The sequence below is a fragment of the Ambystoma mexicanum genome, chromosome 10, assembly GCF_040938575.1.
Source record: "Ambystoma mexicanum isolate Mex_15411 chromosome 10, UKY_AmexF1_1, whole genome shotgun sequence".
NCBI classification, from domain to species: Eukaryota; Metazoa; Chordata; class Amphibia; order Caudata; family Ambystomatidae; genus Ambystoma; species Ambystoma mexicanum.
The window spans coordinates 504,179,397-504,200,792 of record NC_090932.1 but is presented as its reverse complement, the minus strand read 5'-3'; the positions used below and the strand labels follow the sequence as shown (position 1 = coordinate 504,200,792).

At 46.5% G+C, this 21,396-nt stretch overlaps 1 protein-coding gene across 1 annotated transcript in view; it reads left to right on the top strand.

Annotated features, from left to right (window-relative positions):
* The window catches only part of LOC138491513 (kyphoscoliosis peptidase-like), a 929,435-nt gene that overhangs the window by 464,009 nt on the left and 444,030 nt on the right, over nt 1–21,396 (top strand). Inside the window, exon 3 of the mRNA XM_069618050.1 lies at nt 6,819–6,930. Within this exon, the coding sequence (XP_069474151.1) occupies nt 6,819–6,930 (112 nt within the window). The remainder of the gene's footprint in view (nt 1–6,818; nt 6,931–21,396) is intronic.

Genomic DNA, 21,396 nt, shown 5'->3' with positions numbered 1-21,396 from the left:
CTTACCTCAAGAGTAAGTGAGCAGTACAAGAGTTACGCAAAGGGCAGCAATTACTATGGTTCAGGCAAACACTGACTCAAGGTTTCTAAGTAGAAGAATATATATTTATTTACTTATCAGTTGTATAACAGTTCACCTTTCTAAGCAAGTCAAAAATCACAATCATAAATACACCACACCACTTCCCTTAAATTCCAGACAAGTTAAGCTAACAAAATGAAGTGGGAGCAAAATGGCACTCCAGCAATTTAAAAGGGAGGGAAAGACAAAGTTATAAGAAATTAGGCAAAACCAACAGGTAAGTAATCAAGGTAATAGAACAAGAGAGACTACAGTGAGGAGATCAGATAGTAAAGGCTTAGGGCCAAAGTCAATAGGACAAAAGTCTTTTGCTCCAGATCACACAGTTCAGGGTAGTTCGCGGTAAAGTTTGTGGCACAAATTCCGGACGAGGTTGGTTGGTAGAAAAGTTAGTTCAAAGAGAAGAGAAGGACAAGCCCTCGGATTGGAGAAAGATTTCAAACACTTTCACCGCAGCTGACCGAAACGGACAACCAGATTTGCACAGTACCTTAAAACGGAGAGGGAGCTGTAGATGAGGCGGATGTTCCTGGTGGTTCCTGCAGGCTCATGGTTCCTGAAACGACTGTCGGGCTGACACAAAGTAGGAAGACTGGAGGGTCCTGCGCCATCCAGGGAAGAAACCAGCAGCTGAGCAAATCAAGGAATAAAAGGTGCGCTCCTTAAAACCCAAGCAGGGTCCGACCTTCCTCGCTATCCGGCCCACTGTAGCTCTGCACAGCAAATTCGACCAGAGGAGGGGTCCTGGCTTGTAGTTTGGGCGAACTGGTTTGTCCCACCAGCTCAAGGGAAGAAGTTTCCTGGAGGATCTTCTCTGTCATTGGATTTGGAGATTCGGACCTGCAGCAGGGCTTCACTGAGCGGTTCAGTCATGGTAGGGGTCCTCTTCTTCCAGTTCCTCGTTGGTTCTTTCGTTCCAGTGGCGACTCTGCTCTTCCAGTCACATAGACCTGCTTTTTATGAAGTTCTCCCCCATTCATACAGCCTGGCTGTCAATCACACAGCAGGGTGGCTGGCCTGGCAAGGCCAGTCCCCTTAGCTAATCAGACAAGAGTGCGACTTTGGTTACTAAGGCAACCCATGGCAGGGGTTCCGAAGATCCCTCCCTCACATCCTGCCCCTCTAGATTATAAGGCGCCTTAAGGAGGGCTTCTGTTGAGAAGCCCGCGAAAAGACAGCGAACAAAGGAATCATCCCCGGTTTGGCGCGCAGAGAAAAACATGAGAAAGACTTTAACAAAAAGAAATGGCGAATAAACCCAGCCTGAACCAAAATAAAATGTATTTGGTCAAGCGGGTTTATGTTCGAGGCTACTATAATTGCCTGGAACAATACCACGTTTATATAAGATAATCGCGGTAGGAAAGTTAGGGTAGTTACCACTGCCACCAGCCAAGTCTTAAAGTTAAGGGAGCGAAACAAGGCTCCAATAGGCACAGACAAAAAGGGATAAGAGTTAACCCTTTCCAATACTCCATGTAAGATGGGGTGTACTGGGTCTGTGGTTTAAAGTGACTATATAAAGTTAATGGCAACTTTACCTGTTTCTGGGGGACAGGAGTCAGCCCCAGAAAAATGGAGTCAGTGGGAAGTCTCAAAGACAGCCCTGTGTCACTGCACTGAAGGTGCTGTGTAACACACACAAAAAGTGGTGCACATGGAGTAAGTGAGGCTGCAGTGCCCAAGATCACAGAAACAGTAAAAATACACACAGCAAAACACACGTAAGAGTGGGAAAAAAGGCTCACACTCTTAGCAGGTAAAAGAATAAATCCTAGAAAATCCAGCAAAGCTGCTGGGGGACTCTTTAGGTAAGGGAAATTAGCCATTTATGAGAATTCTCCCTAACACTCTGCTCTCCACTCTGTTCCCTGTGTGACAACGCCTCCCCCGCTCCATCACTGAGTTAGCCCTATGCCCTCTAACCCCACTCCCCACCATACCCCATCGCCTCCTTACCCTTTCTTCCTCAGCAGCACAATCATTTTCCTGCCTCTTTACAGAGTACACTGGGCATAGAAAGCAGATCATGCTTTTTATGAGTCTAAGATCACAGCACAGACATGTCGGCTCGCAAGGATCTGGGGAATGGGGTTTGGGGATGTTAGGCAGATTCACCTGCAGTACCCTTTGGGAACACTACAGGTAATTAGGACTATAAGTGTAAGCACTATTTCACCTTTGGTACAAGCCTGTACTACACAGTAAAGTGGTAGCGATGGCTGAGCAGCCAGACTTATCTCAAGAGTTTAAGTGAGCAGTAGAACAAGTTAGACAAAGGACCAACCAATACAGTGATTCAAGTAAACACTTACTCAAGGTTTCTTAGTAATAGAATATACATTTATTTACTCAATCATTTATAAAACATTACACTAGCATAAGCAGCTCAATATCACACACTAATACACCACAAAAATCCAACTGGTAAGTAGCTGAACAAGTTTGTCTCAAAAATGAAGTAGGAGCAAAATGGCACTTCAGATACTTAGAAAAGGAGGGACAAGACAAGGTTATAAGAATAGACAGCCCAAATACATTCATATGCAGGGCAAAGGGTTTCAGTTAAATACAACCAACAATTCCTCTCAACAGGCCTGGGCCAAAGTCAATGGTTCAGAGTCTTTTGTATAGGATAGCACAGTTCTGGTATATAACGGTTAAGTCTTTGCCACAGATTTTTAAAGAATTTGTCTAGGCGAAAAGTTTGACACATGTTTAGGGTAGGACAAGCCTTCGTAGTTGAGGAAAGTGTCACGCAATTTCTCGATGGCTGAAAAGATTTCCGGACCGTGTTTGCACAGTACCTTTTTAAATGAAGAAAGCTGTAGCTGAGGCAGTTGTTCCTGGCAGTTCTAACAGATCTCACTGTTCCTGTGTTTCAGTCGTGGGGATAAGAAGGAGGACGTCGGGAGGTTCCTGCACTGCCCAGGGAAGAGGCCAAAAGCTCTAGCAATGCGTCGGTTTAAGGTGTGAGTGCCTTAAAGTCCACAAGCTGGTTTCCTTCCCTCTGGCTATCCGGTTTTCAACAGCACTCTGATGAAAATTCGACCAGAATAGGATGGTGTGCAGGTGGTTGTGAGTTGGTTGTTCCCACCAAACTCAACGGAAGAAGTTAACCTTGAAGGGCTTCTCTGTCGATTGGAGTTTCTGGCAATTCGGACCTGCAGCAGGGCTTCACCGGTCGTCCAGGAGTTGCAACAGTCCTCTTCCTTCAGCTTGTCTTCGGTTCTTTTGTTTCAGTGGTCGACTCTGCTTTCCAAGTCCCAGAGACCTGCTTTTAAACAGTTTTCCCCCCATTCATTCAGCCTGGCTGTCACTCACCCAGCAGGGTGGCTGTCATTGCTGGACAGTCAGCCAGCCAATTACATCAGAGTGCATTCAGGTCTCCTAGGAGACTAAGCACAGGGAGTTTCGGGCACCTCCCTCACATCCTGTCCACCCCAGACACTCTGGCACCAGAGGAGGGATTCAGCAGAGAAGCACGCCAAAGGGCACAAACAAAGGGACCAAAGCTGGTTTGGCACGCAGAGTTACACACAAGAAGGACTTTTCCTAAAAGAAATGGCGAAAAAAGATGACCAGAGTCTGTTTTTACAGATGGGACTGGGGCACCATTTTGAAAAACATTGCTACCCCTGAGTTTTAGCTACCGTTGTTAGCGGTAACAAAAAATCACTGTAGTTGATTTAAACCACTTCCACCAGCCATTAAAGAAAAGGTAACATTTTACTATTACATGAGTGTTTTGACTAAGGGGAAGCTAAGCAACCCCTCCAGCACTCTATAGTAAGATAGGGTGTGCTGGGTCAGAACAGTTAAAGATACTAGTAAAGTCAATTTAACTTTACATGCCCTGGGAGACAATAGTCGGTCTCAGGGTAGGTACTTAAACCTTGGGGAGTCTGAAAGACACTCATGTGCCACTCCATAACCAAAGAACACAAAAGTAAAACACATTGAAAATTAAAAGTTCCAAGCCCCAAAATATAGTAAAAGAGCTGGAAGGCTCTAATGTAGAGGGAATTAAGCACTTGTGTGAGAAATCTCCCTAACGGGGGGACATGGATTCAGTGACAATACTCTTATATTTTGATGTAATATTATTCTTTTTGTTATTACTAAACACATTTTTTCAGGTTGAGTTACTGCCAATTTGGCATCTTGATGGCTTACCCATTGACAGCAATATAGAAGAATTCAAATTTGTTGGAAGATTCTGGTCTTCAGGGCACCTCAAAAGAACACGGAATTAACTATTATTATAGTCCCTAGTCCTCAATAGAGTGAGGACCAGGGTTTGCAAGTTGCGTGCGCCTCATCAACTGGATGAATGTCTGATAGATTGGGTGACCCCTAATGAACTTGTCTCATGATTTGATGTCCACTGTTGCCACTCTTGCGTTAATTAATTCAAACTGTTTACACCTTTGGAATTGACTGGCTATGTATTTATGGTTTTTTACAACTAATGTCAATTTAAGCTCATGTACCCATACATTTTCAGCATTCAAAATTATGACCTTCAGGTTGGACAGATAACTCTTTGTATTGGCCTATCTTCAGCATGATCTGTTGGGAAGCAATATGAACTATCCTCATAAACTAATTGTTAAATGCTCATAATTTGTTATAAGGAAATCTTAGACCAACTTTTGCAGCACTGGATAGGCAAGTGTGTATGTTGCCTGTGTTTGATGGTCGTCCAAGTTTTATGTCTTGGAAAATGTGATTCAGTTTTACCTAGAGTGGTACATTGGGGGAGCTTAGCACACAGTATTAAATGGCCATCCAAATAGAGCAATAACAGAACTGTCATTAACCCCTGTCAGCGCTGAGTCCTTCAATGCAGGTCTGGGATCTAGGTTGTTAGTGAGTGTGCCGGGCAGCTAACCAGGTGTCCCAAACCCACCAAATGGATGTAGGACAGAGTCGCCCACGGAGTCATCTGGCTAGGGATGATTATGAGCCCTAAGGTGAAGACAAAGTACGATTTTCAGGACCCACCAATACCCTTCACCTTAATTACACAAGCCAAGTACTTGTGAAGCGTCCAATGAAGTCTCAGAAGAAGCCAGGAAGTCCAAGAAGGGATGGGGAAAATCGTGCCAAAGAAAATGGGCAAAAACTAACAAAAAAACGCAAGGGCCCCCCTAATGGCACGAGGGCTCTTGCTAAGGGAGCAGTTCACCATCCAAGAAGAGTCAAAGTTCGGTTGCCAAAACAAACGCAGTCCAGAAGAAGAACCAACAGAAATCCAAAAACCAAGTAAGTATCCAATATACAAGTGGTCCAAGGGCAAAGGAACAGGAAGGCCGGTCTAAGAGTAGGCCAATGGTCATACACAGTACTTGCAGGCAGAAAGGAGGCAAGAGGATGGGCAAAAACAGTCCAGTAACGGGCCAAGGGTCATACACGGCAGAAATCAAGGCTAGTGAGAAGCGAATACAAAAGTACAGGAAAATACACTGGAAACACACAGGGTGGACTCACCAACAAGTTTGTTGACCAATGGGTCTCTTAACAGAGTGCTTCTTATTAGAAGCTGTGCTTCTGTTTCAACGGTACGACGTCCTTTCATCGCGGGATGTTTTTTCGCAGGGTTTTTTAACGCAATTTATTTTCGAAAAAACCCATCGAATTTTGGAAGGGGGGTTAGTAAATTATATATATTGGGTGTGGGTGTTTGGGAATAAATACAAATGAAAGAAAATAGGGGTCTGGGGGGGAACCAAAAGAAATGTTAAAAAATTGATGGGTTTTTCGTAAAAAAAGCGCGGTAAAAAACCCAGCAAAAAAATATCCCGCGATGAAATGACATGGAACCATCTCAACGCCAGCTGGGAGTGTGTTGCACTGCTTTGTCGCCCACCGGCATATGCGTCATTCGTACACAGGTCATGTGACTGGAGGGTTTACTGGGAATTGGCATGCATCTTCAGCCTCCATGGAAAATGCCACTTGAACCAAAGTGGAGCTCACATGCCGTGGCCTGAACCTTGACAGCCCCTCTGCCAACTTACTATACTAGTTGCATACCTTTCTTAATTGATGTATACGAATATGGGTAATCGGGCTGGGTACGAATCTGATGTGCTATTCCTAGAGTCAACAGCATTACAGACCACAGCACAGATCATGCATACTGAGTAGAAAGCTTTGAATGACATATGCTCCCATGGCAGTCTATTTTCTCCCGCTTATACAAAGCTATCAACACATATACTGTAATAACAGATTGAATTGACTCAGGACCAGATGCAATAGATTCTCAAACAAGTTCAAATTGTAATTGTTTCTGAATAAGGATATCTGTTCAGAAAAATATTTCTGCTTTAAAGCTTCATTTCTAGGTCCTATCTAAACCAAAGCATGGTGACGCCCCAATAGTTTAATTCACTAGCTCTGATGCATTGCGTACACCTTTGAATGTTGTATTTCTTCTTCCATATAGATAGTTGCCATCTGTTGGCTAGGTCTGTTCATTATACCGGCAATAAATAAATCACGTTTCTGTGTGACAACTGCAATATTCAGCAAAATAATATTGATGTAGTTAGTTTTAAGAACCCACTCTCTTCAGAAATATTTCATCCATATTAAAAATGACCTCATTTTAAATGGCCCAAATGTCATCTCGCCTAAGGGGATGAAAGGCAGGGGATAGTCTTCATATGGTAACAAATTCTCATTCGGATATGAAATGATTCCTTTTCCTACTACTGCTTTGCTTACAGGTAGATGTGAAGAGCAGTGACCCGGAAGATCTGCTGAGAATTCTGCTCCTGGAGGCTCATACTGACCTAGAAAAGGTGCGCGCCATCTGGATCTGGATCTGCCATCATATAGGTAGGGAGCGGGAGCAAACATAGCATGATGCAATGCTTCACATTTATTTTTATGTACAGATTTAAATACACCCACCAAATTGTAAGTAGAAATGCAGTGTGTCCTCTAACATAATAGATCTTTGTTGTCACACAGACATTAAGATGGCGTCATAATTAAGTAAACATTCTTTGGTGATGTCTGTTTTTTGTGTGAAAAACAGATCCAGGCAGAATAAGGTCATTGTTAGTGCAGAGGTCTTACAGTACATTTAGCTTTTTTTTATCAGTCGAATCAGCTGCATCATTCAAATGCCGTGGCCCTTGACGTCGGCATGCTGCAAGTGGGAGAGGGATGTGGCACAGGTATCCTTTCAAGCTTGTAGCTTGCTGCTCTTTTTAGATGCAGTGGAAGTGAGGTTGAAAGTAAACACAAGGGGTCTCATTATGAGTTTGGAAGTAGCCCTGCCCTCAATAAGGGTTCCCTGAATGGGGGAATACCGGGCCATTTCGACCTTGGAGGGTCCGGTATTTACCCATTCAGGGAACCCGGCCCTGGTCCATCCCCATTCCCATTGGAGCCCCAATAGGGCTCAATGGGAATGGGGAGCATGCTAACAACAGGCCCGTTAATGACGGGCCCGTTGTTAGCATGCTGGGCCACTCGTGGGAGAAACCAGACGGATTAGTGGGTCCCGCGAGCGGATCTCGTAATGAGGCGGTAAGGGGTTAACAGCTCTGGCACCTTCACCGGCGCCGTTAACTCCTTACCGCCCTCCCTGTAATGAAGCCCAGTGTCCCTCTGATAGATTACGGACAATGGTTTGCACTCTTTGTGAGCCTCATCTACTGGGTGAATGTCTAATTGGGTGATCCCTAATGAACCTGGTAGAAATGACTTGATCTTTCCACCTTTGCTACTTTTCTCAAATCAGTCATTTTACAATTGAAGGATTTACTGAATATGTACTTATGGTTTTTCATTTCTGATTTACTCCTGCTTTTGTCATGTACTTTTATGTATTTTTTTGTGTGCAGAAAATAAAAAACAGAAATAAGCCCAGGGAATGTTTACAGTAAAGCGTGCATGCATGGGATATATTAGTATTTACTACTGTACTTACAGCACAAAAACAAACAATCTACTGTGAAGAACACTTTTTAATTAACCCCCACTCCACTTGAGCAATAGAACCCGAGGAGAAGGGGCATTACCGGTAGGGTAATGTCCTGAGGGCGATAGTTCGAAGCCTGAGCAAAGCAAGTAGATTGGGTTAATGCCCCACCTCTGAGTGTTCTATTGCTATTAGTACCCCAGCATGTTATACACGGGTACTAAGCGTTGAAACCGTTTCTCAACTCTAAAAAAAGAATGCATACAAAATGGCCACCAGGAATCGGGGAGAAGGGGCTACACATACTACCTTCTCCCTTTCCAGGGCGGCCTAAAAAATATAGAACAAAAAGTAAACAAACAAAACGACCACCATGGAAGGGGTTGAATGGACTACACGTAGCTCCTTCTCCTTTTCCATGGCGGCCTGACGAGGAAAGTGAAGGAACTCTGCGGGACGCCGAGCTCTGAAACTGAAACTAGTGAGTCTTTGTTGGCCGGGTAAGCACCCATTGAGGGTCAATCAGAGTGTTTGCCCCTCTCCGATGTACTAATACACAACAGGTACCTTAATCAAAAGCTGTGTTCAGCTCAAGCTTCTTTTCCCCTCCCCAAGATGTTAAAACCTTTCAGCAACAAGATCCTGTGTGAGGAGGTGTCAAGCTGTCAACTAGTTTGTAAGAAGTTACAATCTCCAAGACAGGTGCCCTGCCACCAAATCAGGCCACTAAAGTACTGGAAAGTCACAATTCAAAATTACTGCAAAAAGTGTTAAATAAAAAATGGTAGTCCAAACCTTTGCACAAATTGTGATTTTAAATATCACCACTAACTTAATTTTTTGTTGTTTTTATTATTGTCATTGCTTGAGTACATCAAAGTAAAAGGACCAAACAATAAAAAAAAGGCTGATTCCAAAAAGCATTTGCGGAGGTGAGAATTGAAACCAGCTCCTTGGAACCAGACGCGTCATTGAGTCTTGGATAAGCCTAATGGAACATCACACCATCTCCATATGTCTCAGTGCTCTCAGTTAAAAACTCACAATGCACTCAGCTAGAATATGATAATCACTTTCTAGCACTCCGTGTTGTGGTACAGTGTAATATGTATTTCTTATGTTCCACCTGCGGGCATCATATTCATCTCTACATTCATAAATGTGACCATAACTTTCATGGATGCAACCGTCTGCAAAATGCACTCGCAAGGCAAATCAACACGCATCTCAATTATTACTAGAACGCACCAAAAAGCATGCTGGGTTCTGTGCGCCCTTGTACTGCAAATCGGTACTCCCACTCAACTCAGCTGTTCAGTCATGGAACGTAAATTCTCTTTATCTGTTTCTCTCCTCTCTCAGAAGGACACTCAGTGAAATCTTCCGAGAGAGACAGCCAGCCTGCCTGCCATCAAATGCAGCACACACTGACCCAGAGCCTAATCTCTGAATATACTGAGGGGGCGACCTGGTCACCGCAACTGAAAGGCACGCCATAATCCGGAAAAAGGCACTGTGGACCCTGCAGATCCCATTTGACTGATGCTATATGCCTCCCTCTGGGGAGCAGGACACTGTCAAAACACGTGGTGAGGTCAGCGGCAGACGTTCTCGGGGGCCACCACTATTAACGACAAACACTCTAGCGTAGGTCCATGCCACCGGCCGGTCCGGAGCTGCGGCCAGGTGGCCCCAGGCATACTCCCCAACCCTTGGAACAGGGAAAAACCCCCTGTAATATGGGCAAGGCAGACAAGTCGCAGCGCAAACTCACTTTTCCAGGAGGAACCTCCCCCAAGTCACTCAGGGCACAACAGCAGGCTGAGATGGCAGAACTTGTCGGGGAGAGGATCGGGCAGACCGCTGAGATTCCAGAGATCAACATCAGGGAGATCCCGCTTGACCTCAAGTCGGGAATTGGCAGCCTTGACTAGAAACTGGACTCACTCTTCACCAAAGTCGACCTTCTCCAACACTGTCTAGACAAACACAGCAACTGGCTAGATGAGGTAGAGAGCAGAGTCTCCGGGCTGGAGGATGGGTCGGTCTTGCTGGTGGCCAGAGTCTCCTTCTTGGTGCAGATAAAGGCTGTGGTGGCAAAAAACGAAGACCTCGTTAGGGAGAGCCCAGAGAAATAATATTCGCCTGGTGGGGGTTCGGGAGAGGAACAGACAGTTCAATAGTTTGTGGAAACCTTATGTAAGATACTCTTCGGGGTTCTGAGCTGTCCACCTAATTTGTGGTGGAAAGAGCCCACTGTATACCAGCGGTGCGGACAATACCTGGGGTGGTCCCCCCACCCTATCTTTGCATTCCTCCTTAACTAGAGAGATAGGGACACGATCCTGCGACTGGCCAGAACAAAAGGAGAGCTCCAATACGACAGGGACAAGATCCACATATATCCGGACTTCTCCGCGGTGGTTCAGGCCTTGCAACGCTCTTTCATGGGGGTCAAGAGACGTCTGACAGATCATGGCATCCAATACTCCATGCTGTTCCGCGTGAAACTCTAAATTCAGCACAGGGGGAGGACTCCGTTATTCACAACGCTAAAGGCAGCAAGTTAATTCTTAGATGAGATCGGCAGACACCCCGTCCCCCGGCAACAACCCAAGACCCAGAGCTGGCGAGCAGGAACGGAACCGGGTGGCCAGGGAGAACCGGGGAGACCCAGGATGACTGAACTCAGCACAAACTGATGTAAGTTAGTTGCATTTATTGCTGTGTGATGACCACTGATACAATGATTCTCAAAAAGTTACCTAAGTTTGTTTATATACCGCCTGCGGGCGGTGGAGTCCCGTGGGCTTGGCTGGGCCCTAGCGTCCAGTGCACGGCAATGTTTTGGTTTGGGTGGGCTGGGAGAACGGGCAGGTTGGGTGTTGCCCGTGGGGGTGTGTTGACCGGGGGATGGGAGGGGTATAGTGGTCACAGTCTTAATAGGGAAGAGCGAGAGGACAGGTGGGCATTATAGGATTGTTCTGGTTGAGAGGGGTCAGGTTCCCTACGGTGCGCTACACGGCCATATTACACGGAGCAGCAGCGCTCCACTCTCTGGGGTGGATGGATGTACGAGCGGGGGTAGTCTCTTGAATCCTGTGCGTGCCGTGCAGCATTTGAGTTTCGGGTAGCTACATGGAATATTAGGGGCGGAAACAGCCCCTCCAAGATCCAGAAAATTGTGCAACACCTTACAAGGGACCAAATCGATGCAGATTTCATCCAGGAGACCCATTTTACCCCAATCTCTGAGCGCAAATGGGGGGCCAACTGGGGATGCCATAGGTCCTCCTATTCCTCGTATGCCAGCGGGGTGGCCATCCTGATAGCCTGTGGGGTTACGTTCTGCCAGATTTCAGTGGTGAGAGATGATGAGGGGAGAGCTCTCCTTGTGTGTGGTGTTCTGGTGGGAATCTCAGTGGCTCTGGTGAATTCCTATGGTCCTAATGTCGACAACCCAAATGTGATTGATTGGGTCATGGTCCAGCTTGCGGGCTGCCAGGGGGCAACCATCATTTGGAGAGGAGATTTGAATACAGTGCTGGATCCTGCACAAGATAAATCTGGAGTGAATGGGGGCAGTGCTACTAAGGGGGGCCTACGGGTCATAGAAATCTGTGCAGTATATAATCTAAATGATGCTTGGAGACACCAACACAGGGAGGTCCAGGATTATAGATATCAATCCTGGGTTTATGGATCTAGCTCTAGGCTGGACTACTTGCTGGTGTCCCGAGAGGGGGGTGCTCCAATGGGGCAATAGTTGTATACTCCTGTGCACACTGTCAGACCACTCCCCGGTACTCCTGGACTGTAGTTTCGGGGGGAGAGGACATGGAGGATACTTTTGTAGGTTCATGCCGGGTGCACTTCAGGATCCAGTGTTCCCCTGGAACTACGAGAGGAAATCCAGATCTTTCTGCAGAGAAATGAGGGCTCAGCTTACACAGTGGGGGTACTCTGGGAAAGCCTCAAGTGCTATATAAGAGGGGTATGTCTGTCCAAGGAAAAAGGGATTCTACGAGACATCAGGTGAGAGCTCATGGCCAGGGCATCTCGAATAAAGAGACTATATACCGCAACAGCGGACCCAAGGATGCTGGCGCAGCTCTGCGAGGCGTTAGACAAGTTTAGGTCCAAGGCGGACCGGGAAATTCGATTTCTAGCCCGCGGCCAACAGGTACGCCAATACGGGGAAGGGCAGAAGCCATGGGCATTTCTGGCAAGACTGAATGCACCGATAGGCGAACCCTGCAGGTGGATTGTATAAGGAACTCCCAGGAAGGGCTGGTGCACTAAGAGGAGGAAATAGCAGCGGTATTCCTGACCTACTATGAATAACTGTATGGCTCCCGGTACTCTGGGGACCCGGACGCCCTACGTGACTATCTGGATGGGGCAGAACTCTACTAGGTGGAAGCGGCCCTCCGAGAACCTCAGAATCAAGAGATCTCCTAAGAGGAAATTTTAGCAGCAATTAAAGAGCTCCCGGAATCCAAGTCACCGGGGTCTGACGGCTGCAGATGATGGGACTCGCCCATTACTTCATTAGACATTAGACACTGGTCTCTCTCTACGCTGGCCCCTTAGCGAGAACTGTGGTGGGCTGGGCAAGGTCTGCAGGCTTTGTGATGGGGAGGGGGGCCCAGCAGGGAGGCCCCCTCTCTCTGCTCTTATTCGCCCTGGTAATGGAACCGCTGGGGGCATTCCTCAGGGACCGGCATATTCAAAGGGGACTGAGCCTAGACCCTCACAGATTGATTATATCACTCTATGCGGAAGACGTGGCCCTCTTTGTCGATAACCCTGCGGACAACCTATGTCCGGTCATGGGAGAGGTCATGAGAAAGGTGTTGAGATTTGGGGCCTTCTCGGGTCTAAGAATCAATCACAGAAAGTCTGTGCTGTTTCCCCAGACGGAGGAGACCAGGGCATTTGCAGACAAATTTGTTCTTAGGTGGGAGAACACTGGAGTCCACTATCTGGGGCTAATGGTGTCCGTAACCGGGACAACCTCTACCGGGACAACTATGGAAGGGTCGTCGGGAGCCTCTGTGAGGCAATGTTGATATGGCAGCAGCTCCTGCCCACTAATGGGATTGGTCTCCCTGATTAACATGGTTGGTAACCCCAAATTCCTTTATCTCTACTATAACGTCCCCCTTATGCTATCGGGCACTTTTTTTCCGAAGGCTGCAGGGGCTTGTCCTTGACCTGCTGTTGGCTGGGAAACCAGCTAGAGTTGCATATACGGCACTGACACAACCAACGGCCGGGGGGAACTTGCTTCACCCGATCTGGAACAGTACTACTGGGCTGCGCAGGCTCAGTTTCTTGAGCACTGGTATGCTACACAGTTTGTGAGGCCGTACATACAGGTGGAGAGGGCTCTGGTGTCCCCAGCCCACCTGCGAGCGGCGATCAACATCACCAGGATCACCTGTGCAATCTGGAAAAAAATGGCGGGGAAGGCACACAAGTAAACTGGGAATTGAGACCATTGATGATCTCTTCTTAGGGGGGTGTTCCTCACAGTTCAGCAGGCAAGAGAACGAGGGGGCAGCTCGGCATTAGATGTCTTTCTGTATTTCCAGTTACATCTGGCGCTCAAAGAAATTCTTCCCACATTTCCGGAGCAACCGCCAGTGTGGCCAGTGTTGTAGGGAGTGGTTCAATCGCAGGTGGAGGGCTACCTGGTTTCTCAAATCTATAAAGGACTGGTGGTAGGCACGGCACGGGAGGGGGAGGCTGCGCAAAGGTGGTGGGAGGCAGCTCTGGACGGCCCTATTAGGGATGAGGACTGGACGTATGCACTAAAGCAAACCAAAAAAGACATATCACTCTCTGGCCAGGATTCACAAACACTTTCCTACCACCTTGGACGCATGTGCTAGATGTGAATTTATTCCGGCAGGTTTCCTGCATCTGGCATGGGAGTGCCCACGGATATCTAGGTTCTGGGTAGAGGTGCTAGCAAAAATTTCGCAGATTATTGGGGAACTGCTGGAGCCTGATCCTATTGTTGCCTTGCTGGGAAGCACAAGGACCCTGCAGCCTGCAATAAGACGATTAGCCAGACTGCTGCTGGTGCTGGCGCGCAGGAGGGTGGCTATGTCCTGGGGAAAGGGTCGCTCACCCAGTCCTCAGGGGTGGCTTCAGGATGTTGTCTATTGCTATGATACCGAGACTGCCTTTATCCGCATCCTACATGCTTGCCCGCCTGAGAGCTGGGGCCAGTATGTACCATACCTGATTACAACCGCGGATTGATAATGCTGAAGGTTCCAATCACTGCACTGACTCTTACTGTTCTGTGTCTGTTTTATGTGTCTGGTATGGAAAGTTTTTGCGGGTGGGGGGTTCTGAGAGGTAATTGGACTCTCAGTATGTTGTTTTTTTGTTGTTGATAAAATGAAAAAAGAAAGTATTAAAAAAATTGATGTGGATTTGCTTGTGAGATTGATCATGAAATGTGAGTCCTCAAATGCCCCTCGACCGGATGGATTGACAAACATGACTTTGAAATCCTCCCCTGTTTTGTGGGAAAAGGTGCTCTTTCAAGTGTTTACTAACATGCACTTGCACTTTATCGACCCATCTTGGAGGGATGCCTTTATTGTTTTAATATACAAAAAGGGGAATAGAGCTGACCCTAATAACTATAGGCCAATTTCCCTCCTACATTCATCCTATACAATTTTTGCAACCTACGTTTTGACAGAACTTCAAGGGTGGATGACATCAATAAACATCGAAGATGTATTCAGTTGGGTTTCAAGAAAGGGGTCAGCACTTCTTCAAATATATTGATTAGCCATTTTTTATCTAAAACATCTAAATTGGCCAAAAGAGAATTTTATGTAGCTGTTTTAGATATCTTAAAAACATTTGATTGTGTAAGAAGAGCCACACGATGGGAAAAGATTTCTTGGATAGCCTGAGACTCTTAAATATGCTGATAGCTCTACATACCGATACTAGACTTAGAGTTAGACCAGACTACTTCCACTACGGGAGTAGTTTTATTATTTTTCGTGTTTTCTTCTTCTGTATACATGTGCTGCCCGTACGGACGGTAAAACTGAAGAGAGAATGCATGATACTGACCTCCGTGCCATTAAAAGTATCCCTACTCTGCAACATAATTTAGTGTGAACAATCAACATTTTAAAATCACTCATGGGCCTAGACCTAACTAGTGCCTTGTCAAGGCAGTAATTTGAATAGATCATGGGAAGAATGTGCATATTTTTTTTTGTTCATTTAGAGTACATAAGTTTTGGGTCTGGCATGGTCATCACTTAACTCTGGCAAAGAGCCTTTGGCAGCTGTCAGATAAGATGTATTATTGCCACCAGAGGAGCAACTACCGTTGCAGAGTTGGGGGGGGGGGGCTATTATTGGCTGATCTACATTTAGAATTGTAGCGTTGGTGCGCTTTAGCGGCATTGCTTTGCAAAATGATGGTGTAGGTTATATCGGCGGCCTTAAAAAACTCACTTTTCAGATAGATATTTCACAGGTTTTTTAATATCAAACCTTTAATATATTTGTTGCTTGGGTTTTGGGACTGTAGGGTAATTTGACTAAGGGTGTGTCTTGGCTGGCCCCTCAACCTCCCATCGGTTCCCTCCACCCTAGCATAGGTGGTTTATAGTCATAATTTCGAAAAAAAAATGTCGACAAAAAAAGTGTTGAAAACAATAATGTCGACATCCTATACTTATAATGTAAAAAGTCATTTTTTAGAAAAAAAAATGTCGACAAAAAAAATGTCACTTAGAACTATCAACACCTCACCCAACACCCCCCTGCAACCCCCCCCACACCCCCCACCACCACCCTCCCACCCCTCATACTCAACACATTATATTTATATATTTATTTATTTATTTATTTTTTCAATAAATAAATAACCAAAAAGAGTATCATTTACTATGGGGGGGTCCCCCCCAACCCCCCTCCCCTCACCCAACACCCCCTGCCAACCCCCCACACCCCTCCAACCACCCTCTCACCCCTCATACTCAACACATACTAATTATATATTTATTTATTTATTTATCCAATAATTAAATAAATAAAAAGAGTATCATTTACTATGGGGGGAGTCCCCCCAACCCCCCCTCACCCAACACCCCCCTGCCACCCCCCCACACCCTCCCCAACCACCCTCTCAACACACACACTAATTATATATTTATTTATTTATTCAATAATTAAATAAATAAAAAGAGTATCATTTACTATGGGGGTGTCTCCACCAACCCCTCTCACCCAACACCCCCTGCCACCCCCCCACACCCCACACCACCCCTCATACTCAACACATCTTAGTTATATATATTTATTTATTTATTCATACAATAAATAGAAAATTTCAAAAAAATATCGAAAAAATGTCGACATTATTGTTTGTCGACATTATTTTTTTCGACATTTATTTTTCGAAATTTTGACTGTCGACATTTTTACTGTAGACATTATGACTGCCCACCAGCATAGGTATCTCTGTAGCCCAATGTCAGTGTGAACAATAAACATCTGTAACCACTTCTGTCAAAGGCAGCCTTTCTATCATGGGAGGGCCTAAAGGCCACAGCCTTATTTATCTTACTCCCTCCAACACTTTCTAAGGGTACCCTACTCCTGTGTTCCCCAAATTGTTATCTTAATGTTCTTTAAAATGGTGCTTGATCTTCAAACACTCTCGTGTCCTCACTAACTCTCACTCACTTTCACTCCCCCTGGTCTTTTGCCTCATTACTTTTTACTCATTTACCCTCCTAGTTCCTCTCTTGTCCTTCTCCCTTCTGCTCTCCCAGCTTCTCTTCTCCATTTCCATTCACTCCGGTCTTCTCCTTCCTACTCCACCTTCTATTATCATGTTCTACTATCACCACTCTGTCATGGCCACAAGCCCCAGAACACAGAATCCACACCATCTAGTGATGGGGGCAATGGGTCACTTGACTCACTTATGTCCCTTTGGGACCCATAAACACAGGGGCCCTGGTTGGACTCAGTCCTGGCGCCTCATATAGAGATGTGAGCAGGAACACTTTATTTCAGTGCAGGAGTGCTTTTACTTTATTTCAGTGCAGGAGTGCTTCTATTTTACAAGAACTTTCCAAGTGCTGAAAGCCTTTATTCCAGATAACATCCTCATGTGCTGACTCATCGGGTGTGGCAGGCAGGCTGAATCTGGTGGGCGTTTTTCAGAAGCTCAGCTATATAAGCTGCTCCATCCTTAAGGCTGGTGCTTCGCATTACTGTGCACTCGTGTGCAGCATGACGCTCACCCCCGCTTGGACCAGTTTACTTACCTTTGAAACCAGGCCTTCTCCTGCATACTCGCCTCCAGGAAACCGGTGCTTCATCGCTTCATCTACAGACTCATCTCCTGACATCTAGTGATCTTGATCCCTATGCTGCAGCACCGCACTCCGCATCCACGAACTCGGAACCTGCGAAGAAGAAGAAAGACAAGGTTAGAACATCCATCCTAGGGCTGAGCCGCATTTGAACCCTGCGCGCCCCCTAGTTAACAACTTACCAGCTACTGTACTGCTGAAGCTTTGTTCCTCATTCCCTCCAGCTGCCACATCGAGCTCCGCAACTTCTGCCGGGCCGGCAACATCACCTGCAAGGGAAGAAAGCAAAAGAGCAAACATCAAAAGTGGAACAGACAGCAATACAAGACAACAAACTTTACAATACAACAAAAACAGACAAGGAAAGACAAAGACAAACAGAAACACTTACCTGAAGTATAGTGGCTTAGTCCCAGCAGGACTGGACTACTACGTGCAAGGGACCAGTGGAGGAACTCGGTCCATATCATACAAGAGCCCCTGCCAGAAGCAGCAGGACGGAGTGCTCGCCAAAACTAATCAACAGGAGTAGTTCCGAGCAGCATCCCCTATTACCACCAGTCACCACATAAGCTCAGAGGGCGAAGTCGGACCTGAGCGACCTCATCCCGGGGAGGGCTGCAACCGTGCCCCAACACCTCTGCAGAGACCAGGTGAGCGTAACAGAGCGCCAAGCCTCTTCGAATCTCTGCCTGGCCCGATTACTGGGAGAGTTACAGGCTGAAGTTCATGCCTCAAGACAGGAAACCAATGCCCTAATGAGGGATCTAATTGTGAACTGGGAGCGGACAGATGAACTAGCAAGGCAAATGCTCCAGGCACATGCAGGCCAGGTCCCACTGCTGGGGTGTGCCCCTCCTGCCGCGCCTTCACAGCCCACACCAGTACAGGTGATTCTTCCAGTGGGCGGTTCCCCCGGCCCCACCAGAACGCTTCACAGGCGATCCGAATAAGTACGCCATCTTTAGGAATCAATGTCGCCTACATTTCTTGTGCAGACCTGGGGCATTCCCCAACGATCAAGCTAGAGTGGCATTTTTACTCTCATATTTGGGAGGTAGTGCAGCGGACTGGTCATTACTCTTGGCCAGAGGAGAAAAGAATGATGCTCTTTTACGGAGGCTTGCGAGGGGAGCTTAAGGACGTATTAGCCCAAGTAGTAAATCCCCCGGAAAGATGTGCTGAATACATCGACCTGACAGCGCAGCTCGCTCACAGATTGCAGGATCAGAAGATGGATTGGGCCATGGCCGAGGGGCAGTCGGTCTACATTCAAACCCCGTGAGAATCAAACCAAATCACATGATTAGTCCGAGCCAATGCAAATCAGAGGCTTGCGGAGCCCACTCACCAAGGCAGAAAGGGAGAAAAGTAGACAGCAGCAGCTTTGTTTGTCCGAGAATGCTCGGTGAAACCACCCAGGAAAGCAGTTGGAGCAACTGACAAGGGTGAAGAAGAAGAGGAGGACTCTGGAAACTCCAATGCCCGGCAAGTGTAGGGGTCCACTTGTCGAGCGGTGAAAAGGAACCTAAACAGACCTCACATCTAGTCATCCCTGTGCTTCTGGTAAACCACAAGCAACTGTCGAAAATACATGCCTTGGAGGAATACATTGACAGTGGGTCTGTGGAAAATTACATGGACCAAGATCTGGCTACCCGGATAGGCCTTCCGTACCGCCAGAAGCAGGTTTCAGAAAACGTCACAACAGTTGATGGATCTCAGCTGTCATCCGGCCCAGTAACGCATTACACAAAGAAGGTCATGCTTCTGTGCCAGGACGGTCCCCAAGAGGACATCACCTTCAATCTCATCAGCGCTCCTCAGACCCAGATGATATTGGGAATGCCCTGGCTGGAGACCCACAATCCCAGGATTGACTGGTGTAAACGAGTTCTGACCTTTCCCCAAGACTGTGCCGACACCTGTTATAGCAAGGGATTCTCATTAAAAGGTCTTACCAACCCAGGTTCGTCGAAGAAAGAAACCATACTGGGCCTCACTAGTTCACTCCCACCTGAATACCTGGATTACCAAGATGTCTTTCAAAAGGAGCAAGCAAACACCCTACCTCTGCACAGACCATATGACTGGCAAATTGAGCTGGTACCTGGAGCTCAAGTTCCCTGCAGCCAGATTTACGCCCTAATAGAACAGGAAAACCAGCATCTAAAAACCTACCTTGATCCGTATCTGGCAAATGGCTTCATTCGTCCGTCCAAGTTCCCTGCATCCTCGCCCCTCTTTTTTGTGCCTAAAAAGGATGGAGACCTTAGAACTTGCATTGACTACAGAGCACTTAACCAGATCACAGTAAAAACCGGTACCTGTTACCGCTTATCCCCGAGCTCTTGGATCAAGTCAAAAATGCTCAGATATATACAAAACTAGACTTACGAGGGGCCTACCATTTAGTAAAAGTCAAAAAAGCAGATGAGTGGAAGACGGCCTTTTGCAAGAAATATGGCCTTTATGAATATCAGGTTATGCCCTTTGTACTATGTAATGCCCCGGCAGTATTCCAATTTTTCATGAATGACGTGCTCCGCGAACTGTTGGACGTCTGCGCTCTTGTCTATATTGATGACATTCTTATCTATTCGACCACCAAGGAGGACCATATCAACCATGTCCGAGCAGTTTTGGAGAAACTGCGGTAACACCGGCTATATACCAAATTGGAGAAATGCTTCTTTCATGTGACAGAGGTAGAATTCCTCAGCTTTATTCTCACACCACGGGGCGTATGCATGGACACACCAGGTAGAATCTATCCAAACTGGCCCTCACCGACATCCATAAAGGGAGTACAGAGTGTACTCGGGTTCGCCAACTTTTATCTCCATTTCATTCCCGGTTTCTCCCAGATCGTCCACCCAATCACCTCTTTACTACGGAAAAATAAACTATTTAATTGGTCCGCAGCGGCAAAGAAAGCCTTCCAGAAGCTAAAACAAGCATTTACCACAGCACCAATTCTACGGCTTCCTCGACCAGAACTACCATACGTGGTCGAAACGGATGCTTCCAACATAGCAATGGGATCAGTGGTGTCACAACGAGACCCCGAAACAGGTCAGTTGCATCCCGTGGCATTCTGGTCTCGCAAGTTTTCAGCCCCTGAATTGAATTATGCAATCACTGATAAAGAACTGCTAGCAATTAAGGCAGCGTTCAAAGCCTGGATACATTATCTTCTTTGAGCTAGACATACAGTCACCGTCGTCACGGATCATCGCAATCTACAATATCTGAAGACGGATAAAGCACAATCATCAAGCCAACTCCGCCGGGCTCTCTTCTTTGCGGAATACGACTTCGCCATCACCTATAGACCCGGAATACGTAATGGAAAAGTGAATGCCTTGTCTCGCATGAGTGAGGGAGAAGAGGCATTGACTACACCAGACCCTGTGGCCATCATCCTTGAAGGATGAATCCAAGGCATGAGTGCCACAACCACCACTCTAGAAAACATAAAATCTGACCTGCAACACTTGATGAGTCCACCAGCGCAACAGGAATGGCTAGGGAAGGGATACCGATATACGATTGTGGACAACCTACCATACTACCAAGGACGATTGTACATCCCGGATAAGAAATTACAGAATCAAATCATTGCAAACTATGACAATTCATTAGTAGAAGGGCATCCGAGAATAGCCAAAACCGAAGCTAAAATAAAGAAAAATTACTGGTGTCCAACTTTGCGAAAGGACATTGTCCAGTTCATCGCAACCTGTGGCACTTGTGCACAACACAAGTCCCAAAAACAATGTCCCACAGGTCTGCTACGTCCTTTAGAAGTACCCCCAGCACCCTGGCATACGATATCAATGGATTTTATTACAGATCTTCCCTTCTGTAACGGATACAATACCATCTTAGTCATCATAGATCTGTTTTCAAAAATGGCCCACTTTATTCCCCTGAAAGGTCTCCCAACTGCTTCTACTCTGGCTACTGTGTTTTTTGGAACAGATCGTCCGGTAC